The sequence below is a fragment of the Nuphar pumila genome, chromosome 2 (genome assembly GCF_984573655.1).
Source record: "Nuphar pumila chromosome 2, dmNupPumi1.hap1.1, whole genome shotgun sequence".
NCBI classification, from domain to species: domain Eukaryota; kingdom Viridiplantae; phylum Streptophyta; class Magnoliopsida; order Nymphaeales; family Nymphaeaceae; genus Nuphar; species Nuphar pumila.
The window spans coordinates 18,704,877-18,720,343 of record NC_143250.1 but is presented as its reverse complement, the minus strand read 5'-3'; the positions used below and the strand labels follow the sequence as shown (position 1 = coordinate 18,720,343).

General features: G+C 37.9%; 1 protein-coding gene across 1 annotated transcript; it reads right to left on the bottom strand.

Annotated features, from left to right (window-relative positions):
- Positions 1 to 2,440: 2,440 nt before the first annotated feature.
- On the bottom strand, positions 2,441 to 12,412 carry LOC149844930 (laccase-15-like). Its single transcript, XM_089986541.1, has 9 exons — positions 11,737 to 12,412; positions 11,520 to 11,593; positions 8,890 to 8,983; positions 8,564 to 8,772; positions 8,018 to 8,169; positions 6,612 to 6,856; positions 5,070 to 5,198; positions 3,929 to 4,879; positions 2,441 to 2,719 (listed from the first exon to the last, which is right to left on the bottom strand). Exons 1-9 carry the CDS (start codon positions 12,410 to 12,412, stop codon positions 2,589 to 2,591), a joined length of 2,661 nt encoding a protein of 886 aa, XP_089842667.1. The 3' UTR covers positions 2,441 to 2,588.
- Between the last annotated feature and the right edge of the window lie 3,055 nt (positions 12,413 to 15,467).

The following is a 15,467-nucleotide window of genomic DNA, read 5'->3' as shown; positions in this document are numbered from 1 at the left end:
AACAAGAAGATGGATGTCTGCATGTGCAGTCATTTTAAAGATGCAATCAAGCTATTACAAAATGCCTGGGTAGAGGATACAGAGCGTTTTCACTCCTTATTTCAAAAGCTTCTCAAAACTACTTTGATTCTTCCAAAGATTGTTATGAATTTATGATGTCACTGAATATGTCAAAAAGACAGGTTTGAACTCTACTTATAGGATTCTATGCGATGGAACTTGTCAAATTTAGGCTTATTCGAGCCTGGCTCGTTTAGGCTTAAACCTCAGCTCGAAATAGGCTTCAGCTCATGGTGGGCCATACTGAGCCTAAGTTCTTAACGAGCGAGTCAGATGATCGGAGCTTAAGCTAAGCTTGTTTACAATTTTTTTTAATTGTTAATTTTTATATTAACAGTAGGATTTAATGTCCGCTTTGAAAGCCAGGTACATTAAGCAATTCCTGTACCTTTCACAGTTGGCTCAATTTCTACCTCACCTACATGGGCCAACCACCCCTTGTTTGTTCTTGGCTCCGTAACCTAAATGAGCCAGCTCATGGCTCGGCTTGTGATGAATCTGCTTGTTAAGTTTGAACAAGCTCTTAATAAGCCGATCTGAGCCAAGCCCCAAGCTGCTTGGTCATTTATAACCAGCTCTACGCTCAACTAGAAATATCTAGTTGGTTACCATTTTTATGTAGAAATGCTAAATTGCTTAAAAAAAATTTCTTTTAATTATAAAAATTTCGAGTTGCTTCAGAATATTTCTTTTAATTGTTGAAATGCTAGCTTATTAAAAAATGTTTTCTTTTTTTTTTTAATACATAAATGTTAGGCTTATTCGAGAGGTTTTAAGTTGAGTAAGAGTAAGACAGAATACATGGAATGTCGATTTAGTAAGCAACGAAGTAGTGATGGGAGTGTAGTGAAGCTTGTTGAGCACGAAATACCGGTGGATGATTCTTTCAAATATTTGGGATCTATCATTCAAAAGTATGGAGAAATTGATGGAGATGTAAATCATAGGATAAAGGTTGGGTGGATGAAATGGAAGAGTGCAACTGGAGTGTTGTGCGATCATAGAATGCCATTGCGGTTGAAGGGAAAGTTTTATAGGACGACTATTAGGCCCGCTTTACTATATAGTACGAAATGTTGGGCTGCCAAGAGACATCATATTCAAAAAATGAGTGTAGCTGAGATGCGTATGCTGAGATGGATGTATGGAAATACAATAAAAGCTAAGATTCGGAACGAGGAGATACCTAAGAAGGTAGGCGTTGTACCCATTGAAAATAAGATGAGAGAGAATCGTTTACGGTGGTTTGGACATATTCGACGAAGGCCTAATGATGCTCCAGTTAGAAGGATGGAGAAATGGGAAAATATATTAGTTAAAAGAGGTCGGGGTAGGCCTAGGAAGACATGGATGGAGGTGATAAGAAAGGATATGAATGCTTTGAACCTCACCGAGGACATGGCATTGGATAGAAATGAATGGAGGATAAGGATTCATGTGGAAGACCCATAATGATTTTCTTTGTTGGTTCATATCGCCGACCCCAATTGTTTTGGGATGAAGGCGTAGTTGTTGTTTACAGAAATGTTAGGCTTGATTTACGTTTGTTATTGTTTCAAAATATGTAACTCAGATGCTAGGATTAGAAACACCAACTTAAATTAGCATAAGCATCTTTTGATTATAATGATCTATTTTTAGGGAAAGTTTTTTTGTTATAATAACTTGGCCGTAACTTTAAAGTCTGAAGCCAGAATGAAGATTTTAAAATGACTTGGATTCTCAACTAAGAACTTTTCAACGAGATACATAAATTGACAGATTTTGACATGAAGATATCACTTGAACAAAATTGATTTTTGACCAAAAGACTACTACATTTCTTTCAACTTTGCATGATTTTCTAATAACATGAGATTGATAGATCACATTTAAGTTTTGCAAAAAAGCTATAAATTACAAACTTAACTGGCTTTCAAATGAGATATTTGATTGTAAATTAGGGTTTCAAGAGATAAAGAGTTAGAGACTTCAAGCTATCTTGATTATTCATTGTGAAATGAACCTGATTTTGTGTCATCGGGACAATTTATCTTGATTTTCATGCATTTGACGTTTAAATTTATGAAACATTTATCATGAGATGACTTTAGCTATAGAGATACCTTGATAACTTTGAGGGATGCCATAAGAAGATAGATCATCTTTCTTAGCTTATCATTCAACTTTGATTGGCCAAAATTGGGGTGTTTATACTACCATGGAATGCTCATCAAGTTCATACTCTTTCCACACCTGTGTGTGCACTGAGCTTGATTTGCTGATCTAGGTGAACAAGTCATAAAGTTAGATATCCAATTTGTAAACGCAGTATTTGCTAGTAAATCAAATTGTATGATAGAACACAGTTTCATTAATGCCGGAAAATCAAGAGCGAAAATTATAAAAAGTAATGTTTAATTCGATCACATTAACGATCGATGATCGATAATACAATCCAAACCACTTTATTCTGCATAGCAATATCCAAAGGTTGTCTAGATCACGAAGGCAAGCATTTGCATGCATGAGGATGATTTTTGCTCTGTTCAGCATTTCGGCATGTATGGTGGACGAGGCAGAAGGCACTCATTAGGGCTTGCACCATTTCTTACAATGAAAACCGTATCCATTCCCCAAGTTAGGTGACGTTCCAAGTGGCAATGCATGTACCACACACCTGAGGAGATCCAAAATCAGTTAAGTTAGCCTACATGGATCTGGGTCTATAAATAGGCAGGATCCAGCTGAATCTATAGAGAGAAGTAATAAAAACAGATGCAGATCCAGTTGGATCCCATATGTCCAGATGCAGACATGATAGGAACGTTCTTATAGTTAGGGCTGGAAAATGAGCCAAACAAACCGAACAGGGCATGTTCAGACTCGGCTCATTTACCAGTGGATTGAGCTCGTGGCTTGGCTCATGTTCGTGTCTAGCCGAGCCAAGCTCAAGCTCGGCTAGCCGAACACGAGTTGGCTCGGGTAAAAACATCCCATGTTAGATTCCATATGTCCAGACACAGACATGATAAAAATGGTCTTATAGTTCTGCAAAAACAATGCCAGAACTGTGGTTGACATTCCAGAATAGACCAAAACCCTTCTATTGTTGTCTGATGGATCAATATGGTTGGATCCGGGATGATTTTGCTTCGAATCCTGATACATGGTATTGTTTGCCTACTATAGACCCACATGGATCCATCACCGCAGTTCAAGCCAAATCTTCTCTCTGAATGCAGAGCATCAGTGAAGGAATGGATGCTGCAGATTTTTGTGAACTTGGTCAATCATTAAGAGTAATATCAGCAACAAAAGTAGCAAAACCTATCATATAGTAATGTACATGATAGAGTAACACTTAAGAAGAGCCACGCAAAATTAGTTTTGGAAAAACTTTGGATCGACAGACAGTGTTTGATGGCACCGAGAAACTTTCGCTTTTTGTGTGGGACCCATGCACCCCATCAATCACGAAAGAAAACCCTCGCCTTTTGCATTGATGGGAGGTTTTTCTTCCCATTTTTTGAGGCAAAAAGTTTGCTGGGTTACCCCAGCAACGTTTTCCCCTATAAAGTTATCTCCAATGATAACTTTTACTCCTAGTTAAGTCGGGACACTTTTGTGTTGGCAAGAGGCAGTTGAGAGAAAGAGATGAGTTTGATGTGGCAGGAAAGCTAGATTATCCATCAAATGCCAGAGGGAACTGCACTTTATGCGATGAGTGAAACATGACCAAGTTCATGATCCAATTTTTATTTTTAAAAAGAAACCAAGTTCATGAACTCATTCTACTAGCATTGAAAGCATTTTTAGATCTCGAGCTTGGTCAGATAATGACCTTGCTTTCATTAGAGTCCAATGGCAGTTCTACTATGAGTTTTACCTGGGTTATTTGCAGTGAACCGAATGGCAACCCATCCATTTCTGGGAACACTGGCTGTATTCTGTAAAGGGGGATCCACCAAATTATACTGTAATAGATCCTTTGTAGGATCATAGTTCCCAAAGCCTCTTCCAACAACATAGAAGCTGAATCCATGCAAGTGCAAAGGGTGATTCTCCCCAGCAACCAAGTTGGTTCCTTGATAGACAAGCTCAACGCTTTCACCATACCTCAAAATCTTCACCTTGGTACCCAACTCAGGTATTTCTAGGATCTGTGGAAAGCTATCTGCCGTAAAGTTGAAGAGATAAGGAGGAAAGCTCGGAAAATTCGCGAGAAAAACTTCATTAATACCAGCATAGTAAGCATCAAGTATGTCAATCCAGGGACTAACGAAGGACATGTTGTTGATACTAGCAGAAAGCCTAGTCCCATTTGGTCCCTGACATGAGTTTTGAGGGCAAGGTAGTGTGTTGACTGAGACTGTGAAAATGAAATGTCTGTCTATGTTCAGTGGCAGGTCAATTGGATGATCACTAGAGGCCAAGCTTCTTAGGCTTTGGGAAAAGTTGAAAGCTGATAATGTGTCATTATAGTAAGGAAGATATGGAAATATAGGGGATGGTGTTGATTGTGAGGCATTGTAGTTAGAGTATTTTACAATGGCTGTGGCAGTTGTGTTATCAAAAGAAATACCGTTTCCATCTGAAAAAGCTCTGGCAGCCATGTAATAAAAATTTGGTTGTTGGTCTGCCTCTAACAAGACATCCATTGTCTGCCCTGGTGTTATCATGATATACTGAGCCTTGAACGGCTTTGTGTAGGCGGCGTCCATGCCGATGACTGTGACCGCGTGATCTGCAATGGAGAAGAACAATTCGTCGTTCATGGCTGCATTGACGACGCGAAGAAGGTAGGTCTTGCCTTGCTCAACTGATAACTGAAATGTTTCTGTTGGAGAGAGAAGAGAGTTAGAATCTTTGGCGAGTTTGGTTGCTTCATGAAATGCAACCAAGTTCAGGAACTCCAATGTTTATTGGTGGAGTTCACGTACTTGGTCATGATTCACACCTTACCAAGCTCATGATTGTTCTTGGAGACCAAAATGGTTATGAGGAAACTTGGAAATTTTGTTGCATACCGTGTTTTGAGCAAGGATAGAGATCTCCTGGTTGGCCATTTATGGTGAAAGCATCAGAAACGTTGAACTCAGCACCTGTTGTTAATCCCTGTGCTAACACCTCGTTTATATCTGCCTTCCACCACTCTCCTGCTTGAAAGATTATTATATATATATTTTTATCAAAGTTAGAAATTGTGAAATTAATTATGCTAATTCTCAGCACCTTTTTTTGGTCATTTTTACTGCAATTCCTACTGTTACTGAAACATTTATATGGTCCAGCAAAAATAAGTGTTGATGGTGATAATGTTCAGAATGCCAACAGTAATAGCTTAATACCTCAACAACATTGATGAATATAAAATCGTGAATTTAACCCATAAGTATCAACGATATGATTGTAAAGTTATAAAATCCTAGAATTTGTAATTTTGAAAATTAATATGAACCTGCTTTTTCAAAGTGTACATGGTCCAAAGGGGCAGTCACTAAATGTGGGTGTAAATGGATCGGATTTGGTTTTAGATGTACCAATCTGACATAAATTGGATGTGGCCTAATCCAATTCAGTCAGATGGGAAAGACTATTATTGATTCCAGGTTTGATAAGTTATTTAGGCAGACTCATCAGGATTCATATATAAAACTCAAACCAAATCTGACCCATATATGGTTAATCAGATCTAAAATGCTCTACGTACATATCATAGTTAAAGGTATACGGTTTGTTGGATATGGTTATACGCGTATCATACTAATAAAAGGTATATGGTTGGTCGGATATCAAAACCAAACCCAATCCATTGGCATCCCTAACATCACAGATATTATACACGAACACACAAGCATGTGCGCACCAAGGGCAGATCAGGTCATATCGAATATTGTTGAATCATTGGTCATATTCAATCCCCATCGTTCATCTCGCTTGATCGAGTTGTGCATGGCCTCACTCTTACTGTTCCCAAGTGAGATGTGTGGTGGTGATAGGATAGCCGATCATTCAACGTGCACACAAATATTCACGGATCATAATAATTATCTTCTTGATGCTAAAGGAAAAGGAAAGCAATTTACAAAAAAAACTGCATAACTTATAGATATTTATAAACAGCCTTCTAACATTTGGCTGCTACTTACTTTTCATAGTTTACGTTTCAAAGGCGTGCTTGGTCCTAAAATCATTCAGTTAGCCTTTGTTTAATCAAACCAAGTGACTAAAATGCTATGACTGTTGATATTCTCTAACAAGAGGTAGATGGCACTGCATGAGTTGTTCTAACAAAATGGATTAAAATATAGGTTGTTAAATGTCATAACCAAACATTGAGCAGCTTTTGTAAACAGCCGAGAAATTAGGCACCATTTTGTAAATTACTCAAAAGGAAATATGTAAGAAAACTAGGACTCAATCAAGGAAAAGGTAGGAAGAAAAGAGAAATTGTGACATAGCAAAAGCAAGAAATAAGTGTGCACCTTGTAAAAGGCAAATCATAGTACCAAAACAGCTAAAAGTTAGAAGTATGTAGCACTCACAAAGAGTATATGTGTTGCTAGTACCTAGTATGATAGGAACCTCTGCATCAGGTTTTTCGAAGGGATAGGCAACTCCCATCTGTGGGTAGATGATAATGGCTCCATGGACAGTGGCACGAGTCCAATCACTATGAGCATGCCACCATAGAGTGCCTTCTTCAGTGCTGAAGATAATGGTGTACTTGAAATTCCCACCAGCTGGGATTGGGCATTGGGTAATGTATTCTGGGCCATCTGACCATGGATTCCTTGGTTGCTTCACCCCATGCCTGCAAATTGAATTCACATGTCACCTCCCTCTTCCTTAGATGTAGAAGCAATAGTTAGCAAAACTCTATAAAACTTTGAAATTCAAAAAACGAAAAAAACTGTCTTCTTTAAAATATTGAAAGTTTGTTTTTTTAAGAGAAACATTGAGAACATGAAGGAATATATTCATAACAAATCACTTAAAAAAAAAATCAAATATGAATCCAGTTTTATTGGATCCCTGGTTTGAATCGTATTATCTTGAATTTGAATCTCATAGTTCCTATATCCTAACTTGATTTACAAGGAAAAATCTCATATATAAATATAAATATAAAAACATATAAACATAAATATAAATAAATAAATAAATAATACACTCCCCCTTGATTTTCAAGTAAATTTGAACCAAACCTATTTATATTATTTTTGATTTTTTTAAAACACATTTATTCCATTTTGTTCACCCATTTTTTGCATGTAAAACCTTTTTACTCGTGTATTTGTTCTTTGTCAAAGTTTTTCCGTTTCATGTATTGCTAACTGTCAGGGTTAAGTGGTCGAATGAGATAGACAGATGGTTTGGTCACACTGCCATAACCGAGGGGTCTCCGCCTATAAAAAAAAGAAAAAGACAGAAAAACTATGAATAGAAGAAACGAGATGGAACTATACAACATAACAAAAAGGATTTGAAGTTAGTAAAGCATATTTGACAAACACAACTCATATTGATCTGTTTCAATTAACAAAAGTAAGTACAAATCTGAATTTGCACCTATATATTTCTTTACATTTTCCAACCTGCACGACAAGCTCGTTTGATACACTACTCTGTAGAAATTCTGTGGTACTAGATACTTTGTTTAATGAGGTCGTCCTTATTTGTTGATATGAATAATGTGGTGGTTTCCATGAAAAAATAAAAGGACAATGATGGTAATGAATATATACAACGGCTGGAATGGGGTGATATTTTTTGAAAAAAATTTAAGCAACAGATCATATAGATCTCATGCTTGTCAAGCACAACAAATAACAAGAACAAAAGCAACATCATTAACAACAAGAAAGAAGATGATTTTATATATTAATGCCTATTTGGTTTAGTTGCTGAGGAACAAGTCAAAGTTTGTCAAAGTAAACATCAAAATATGTAAAGGAAATGAAGAACACTCTACCAATGAATGGTGACATTATATTGTGCTCTATTGTAGGTGTTGATGATCACCGTATCTCCTTTCCTGGCATATATAGTTGGCCCAGGGAACTGCCCATTAACTGTCAAGATGTTCTTAGTACTGCAGAGTCTAGTGTACGGGGCTGATCTCACCTGCACAATGAAAATGAAAAAGACAAGAATGAGCATATGCTTCTGAGTTGATTAACATGTTCCCAATGAAAAAAGACTTGAAGCTTAAAAAAATGTTTTTTTTGTGGTTAAGAAGAGATTAGAAAGATCGACTTGTCTGCTGTTACTGTTGACATATTAAAGATTTCTGGAGCAATTGGTTTCTTTTTTATGAAGGAAAAGGTAAGAATTTATTAATAGAAAAATTAGAAGAATTAAAGAGGAATTGGTTTCATGCAACAGCCCAAGCAATGAAAACAATGCACCAACAAAGAGTATTAGAAAACTCTAGGCCCTATAAAATGCTGGGTAACTCTTTGCATGAGAATTGGTTTAGCTAAGAAAAAGGTGATAGTGATCAGAGCAAAGGTCTCACTATGAAGTGTTGATAATGAGTTTCTCCCCAAGCAAGAGAAAGGAGCCATAACAGCAGAAGCCATGAAAATTTCTCCAGCATTATCTTCTGAGAACCCATGCCTTCAATTACAACAGGAGTCCTTTCACCTCCAAAAGAAAACTTTGCAAATGCAGTCTCTCTTCTGTCTTGGTCTTTTATAGATGCTTTTCTTCCATGGGCTCTGCTAACTACATGCGTGTAAGGAAGTGACTTTATCCTTGACTAGTATTGGCTGTGCGGTTTGATGTAGCTTGATTGACTCAACTAAGAAATGGTTCACCAAATAGAATCTGAACTAGGACTACCAACAGAGGACAGTCTAGTTTCCCTGCATTGTCTGTATCCAACCAATGTAACTAATTCAAACTGAACTAGGACGAACAACACTGGGCAGTCTGGCTAACAGCACAAGACAGTATTCAAAGATTGATGCCAAATACACTGAAGAAATCTAGAGTTTAACAATCCATAGGGAATAGAAAGTGCTGAATTTGACAGGTTGGTTAGGCTAGGCAGGGTTGAAAATCAGCTAGAGTTGCAAAAACTTGCTCAGCATGTTGATTTCACCAACCCATTTATCTAGAACAAGGAAATGTACATATGCCTAGAGGAGCAAACTTATTCCTGATTTTATCAGCAACCTAGTTTAGACTACCATATGGAGGAAAGCTAGGGGAGGCACTACACTTAATGCCACGGTAGGAGCTAGCCAAGGAGACAAACCTTTAAGAGCTTTTATACTTCTTAGCATGTTTCATTATTCTGCAGAATTAACACCCTGGGAATTAGGTAGCTCATAAACCAAATCTGGTAGCAATTTCTGCTCATGGCTGGAAGGAAAATAAAATAAGTTGATCATTCTTCAAATAGTTTCCCAATGACCAATTAAAAGGACCATTGTTTGGTAACTATGGTCAGAGTGGGAAGGTTTAGCATACGGTCGGTAACGGATTCGGATCATATACATCATCAAGAATATGGATATTCCAAATTGTATCTACATAAATGGACTGGTTATGGATGCATAATATAGTACCTGTTTGGACATAGGTATGAATATAGCTTATGGAAGCACAATTCAAACAAAATTTAATCTGGATCTGATCACGGATGCTTGCGTTCAATAAATTAAATATGATAAATACAAACTTAAAACTGAATCTCATTTTGCACGGATATGGATATGCGCACCAACATGGGCCTACCCACAACCCATCCGCTCTCAATTATTGAAACTTGCACTATGATTGTTTATCCTGCCTTTGAAGTATTGATGTCAACCTTCTACCAAAAACACTTCCTAATTCTAATCCTTTGTTCCACTTTAGCTTAGTGGAGTGCATGTTCCTGTTTGAAAACTCAAAGAGCAGAAAGCCTATAGAGTAAGTTTAACTTGAGATTGGAACAACTGGAAATGGGTATTGATCCTTAACTCTCTACTTGCTAAATGGGGTTTACGTGTTACAAGAGGTACAGTGACACTCTTGTTATCATGTCCTACTTGTAAGCTACAAATTGTTAGAAAGAGATAAACATGAACAGAATTTAAAGCATGCAGCTAGGGCAGCAGTGTATCATGAACTAAAATTGGCATAGGTATAACTGCTCCATAGACCAGTGATTAACTATATGCTATATATGCAAAAACTGGCTGCGAGGGGGGATAGAATTGGCAAATGAAAACTGTCTCTAAAGAAGAAATTTATTTTGTGATGTATGATAATAGTAACGCTATATGCAAGTAGATAAACATAAAAAAATGTTTAATAGTAACCTTATTTGTTAAAGATTTGTAAGAGATGCTTAAGCCCCAAGAAAATTATTTCATTAGAAAGATATTAATTTTCTGATGTTTCAACACTATAAAATTCGAATCATGGAACCCTAAATCCAAGAAAATCAGGAAATTGGTAAAAATTGGTAAGGGGATAAAATATTGTTGAGCAAAAATTCATGAAAAAATTGAAAAAAGGTAAACGTTGCCTTGCTTCATGTCATTACTCAGTCTTAAGCTTTTGCTACTACTCTTGGGAGGGCGCAAATAAATTTTAAAACTTTAAAGTTCAGTCTTCCATGAAAGAGTCTTACTTTTAGATTCGAACATATCTAATTCTTTTCTATCCTTGAGATTTCAAAGGGGTAAGGTACATCTCCAGCCAGCAGCTAGCTGAAGAACACAATCAGTTTCAAGATTTGCTTACTTAAATTTGTTCAAAAATAAAGAAAATATAAAGTCTATAAAAATATAGTAGGATTGACTCCTAATTGTATTTCTACGTATACCCATTATTACACTTAACCATGTTGGTATTTATAAAGAAAAGAATCAGATCGGCAGAAATTAGCCCATAAGGCCTTATTTTTTACAACACTGGTTTGAAAGCAACCGATTTTAGTTTCACAAATAAAAACGTAAATTCAACCAAAGGGGCCTCAGCTGTGTTGGGATGTTGCAAGTTCGAACCCCAAATGGTATTGTATAACTGGTAGGGGTCTTTCTAACCCCAGCTTTCTCTGTCAAAAAAAATAAAAACGTAAATTCAATGTCTGAACTACAGGCCCAATGATTTTAAGCCTTTTCAGTAAATGTTCGAGTTTTTCTTTTTTTGGAGAACCACCTCTGTCGTCGAGTTCATCATTGGCATAAAACCCGAGGTCTCGCTTGCCCCATAATGGGTTTTATATAATACTCATGAAATATAAAAGTATATAAAGCTTATTCAAGCAATCACACTTGTGCCCAAGGCCCATAGGACCAAATTAATATGTACTTCACAACAATGAACATGGTATTATTGTTTAATTATAATTACAGGGTAGAAAGTTAGGTCACACTATCATAACCGAGGGGTCTCAGGCTAGAATCCAATTGAAGCTGTCTCTCAATCTTTTTTCTGGATAATGAGGACAGACCACCGTTCGGTTGTCCTGTTACGTTCAAGAGGGTACAACCTTGACCATGACCTTGTTTTAGTGTCTGCAATGTAAAACTCCATGAGTACTCCCCCTCTGCGACAAGGGACACAAACTCATAGTATCTACCAGAAGACACACACGCACAAACAACTCGCACACCAACACGAACTATTTAATGGGTGAAGGTTCTCTCCTCTCTATACACCGTTTTCAGAGGAGGTTCTAGTATATAGAACCTGTTACACGATAGGTATGTAAACCCTTATCCATCAATGGAAACTTGGTTACAAGATGAGAATTATATTCACAAGGAAATTCCTTGATACCCAAGGTATGTTCTCTCTTAAATAGATTTCTATTCTCATGCTTTCTAAATGCACAGGCTTTATCTCCTTCCTTGACGTGATCAACTCCATCATATTGTTGACCCAATCCATCATGACTTAGATTGGATGCAGTTCCTCTAACATCCCCCCACAAGCTGAATGAACGGTGACATACATGAATTAGTTTGTAACACAGATTAGAGAGATGAGCTGATGTCAAAGGCATGGTGAGAATATCCACCAGTTGGTTCGTCGTGGAGATATAGCGAACAAGTAACTCATGTTTGGCAATACGATCCCGAAGCAAGTGCACATCAATTTCAATTTGTTTACTCTGCAAAATAGGGCTAGCAGTCATATAGGTAGCACTGTCATTATCACACCACAGAACAAGTATGGAACGAAGAGGATGACGAAGTTCAATCAAAAGTTGCTTAACCCAAGCCAACTCAGTGGCAACATTAGCAAGAGCATGATACTCTAACTTTTGTGCTGGACCGGGCAACTGCCGGTTGCTTACGAGAGTTCTAGGATATGAGATTATCGCCCAATTAAACGACAATACCACAAGTGGACTTGCGGTCATTGGGACAGCTGGCCCATCTGAATAGGCAGAAATGCGAAGCAAGTTATATGTGCACCCCCCGAACAGGCAGGCCGCATGTTCGCGGGTTCGAATGAGCACCACATATGTAAGCACATCCAGCTTGTATCCCCATGTTTGTCAGCATAAGTTAGCATTGGAGTCCGGTGGGTTGCAAGGACTTAAGTACTCTTTCTACCATTGGTGTCATAAAATGACGATTCTAGAAAAGGAGCGGGTGCAAAGACTTAAGTACCTTTTGATGAGTTATGGAGCCTGGATTCAGAATTTTTGTCCTTACAGAAGGGGGGTTTGGGCGCCCCAAAAGAATTTTTTTCTTGGGCTTATATTTGAGACCCGATTTCTTATGGATCAGACCCGACTTGTTTAGGTTTAGGGCTGTCGCCCTTGCCTTGTATAAATTTTTTCTTTTCTTTCCCTCTTGTAACTATTGAAAAAGAGCAATAAAGTTTTTCCTCTGGCGGCCGTGGTTTTTTACTCCCTCTCGGATTTAAGGGAAGTTTTTTCTACGTAAATCCGTGTGTCCTTGTTGTGTTGTGTTTGATCGTTCTTGTTTATTATTTTCTTCGATTGTTTCTTGCTCGCGATTTTTGTAACACCCTTTCCTGCTATTGCTGTCATGAAACAATGATTCTAGAAAAGGACAAAATTTCTAAGCGATTTAGCGATTTACGAAAATCGCTACTCAATTTATGAACATTGCATAGCAATTTGCAGTTTTTTTTTTGTTACGCAATTTTTGTAAATCACTACTCGATTTAGCAATTTTTTTTTCGCTACGCGATTTTTATAAATCGCTACTCGATTTAGCGATTTGCCATTTTTTTGCTACGTGATTATCGTAAATCGCTACTCGATATAGCAATTTATGAAAATTGCATAGCAATTTGCCATTTTTTTTCGCTACACGGTTTTCGTAAATCGCTACTCGATTTAGCGATTTGCCTTTTTTTTTTGCTACACGATTTTTGTAAATCGCTATATTGAGTAGCGATTTACGAAAATTGCGTAGCAATTTGCCATTTTTTTTGTTGCACAATTTTCGTAAATTGCTACTCGATTTAGCGATCTGTGATAGAGAAGCCGGAGAGGAACATGCCATTCTCGATGTTGGCGGAGAGGTGGGTCCTATCGGAGAGCACGACGTTGGAGGTCGAGATGAGGACCTCGCGGTGCTAGAACCTGATGAATGCCTACCAAGACTTGAGGGTGCAAACGCTCGCGTTGAGCAGCGTCAGGGTGGCCTTGAAGGCATAGCTCTGATCGAAAGTATTGCTGACATAGGGGTAGATGCGCCAGTTTGCTCACCTAGAAGCCGTACTAGAGGAAGATTCCGTTGTAGGTGTCCCTCGAAGGCGGTGGAGGGGCCACCACAATCGGTTGCTCGCTGGATGAGGGCAGCATTCCAGCCACTGCTAGCAGAAAGATGATGACAATCGCCATTGGATCGTTGGCTCTTTGCCACCGTTAATTTTTTCTCTAGAAAGAGAGGGTTTTACAGTGTTTCACGGATAAGAAAGAAGAAGAAGATGACGACGACGAAAAGTTCAAACAAAGAAGAAAGAGAGCGCGCTTCAGGTTCATTTCGCTGAGTCTGAACATGTATTTTCGTAAATAGCAATGAGAGGATATTTTCGTCAAACTTATATCTACCTTTTTTATATGTTATTTTATTATAAAGTCATCATGGGTAATATTGGCATATGAATTATCATGGGTCCCAAGATATTCCTCCATACACACTAGAACATGCGAATTTGTCTTCGAGGGAAAACACACAACACCCTACTGCAAAAATGATAGAGTAAAATGATCGAGAAAGCAGAAGAAGTTTAATATAACGAAGACTATGCTTGATTGCAATTCAATGCTCCACCTTATGACAATGCATAAAAGAAACCAACGATTGTTATGTAAAGGGTAGGAACAGAAAAATCTGCACCAGACTGGGGAGGGTGTTGTGTGTTCTCCCCCGAAGACGCAGGGTTTGCTACAATGCGTGTTCAGATGCCAGAATGAGCGCGACGTATATAAGCACATGGGGCTTGTATCCCCGCATGTGTCAGCATCACTTAGCATCGAAGTCTGGTGCGGTTGCAAAGACTTAAGTACCATTTCTTGCCATTCTCGCCATGAAACAACGGTTCAAGAAAAGAACAAAAATGTCCTCCATCCAGAAAAGGGAGGATGATCTTAACTCTTCCAAAAGTCCAAACATTCCATTTTTTCCCTAAGCAGTAAACTCCTATGCAGCCAGCAAATCACCCTTTGACGACACACCATCTACTATAACATGAGCTCCCTTTGATGACACACCATTTACTGTCATCTGCTGCCGCCAGAGCACCCTCTGCCATCATCTTGAGTCCAAGTTCCCGCCTTGGTTTTTAGCTTGTGTTACAACATATTGCCACCTTCTTGTTCCTGCCTTGTGTTACAAAACATTCCTGAGTTCATTCCTACCTCACAGAGATAACTATAAATCGATTGACTGGTTTGATCACTGGTAGGTGTCATAGGGGCATTTGTCGGCCATCTCTTTTTACAGTCTTCTCTTCTTCATTTTTGTTAGGCAGTATGGAAAAAAACAACGATGCACAAACATTCCAACAAGTGTCGTTAAGGTATCATGAGTATCTTTCCATGTCATTATGCTATTGTTGAAGAACATATGTCATCGTGAGTGCCATTAAGGCACTGTTTTGTTATTACAGGTGGATGTTGTCTTTTCGACGGTTGAAAAATTAAAGATATTTGTAAGACACTAGGACCTATTGACAAAAATGCTTAGTTACAGATGCGAGAAAGGGCCTTTACCCCATCCGGTATCGTCTATTTACTTAGTATATGTAATATATCACAAATCGCGGTTGTAATAACATACTACCGATTTGTGAGATATTGTATATATATATATATCGCATAATATATTACAAATTGATACGGAAATTCAACATAATAGCTTACAAATCGATATTAACAAACAAAACAATATCTCACAAATCGGTAGTATGTTATTACAACCGCGATTTGTGAT

Coding starts and splice junctions, on each gene's coding strand:
- LOC149844930 (XM_089986541.1), bottom strand. CDS start 12,412: ATGACCGCAAGTCCACTTGTGGTATTGTCGTTTAATTGGGCGATAATC. Junction 8,170..8,563: donor CTCATTATCAACACTTCATA/GTGAGACCTTTG, acceptor TTCATTGTGCAG/GTGAGATCAGCCCCGTACAC. Junction 4,880..5,069: donor CTATCCTTGCTCAAAACACG/GTATGCAACAAA, acceptor TCTCTCCAACAG/AAACATTTCAGTTATCAGTT.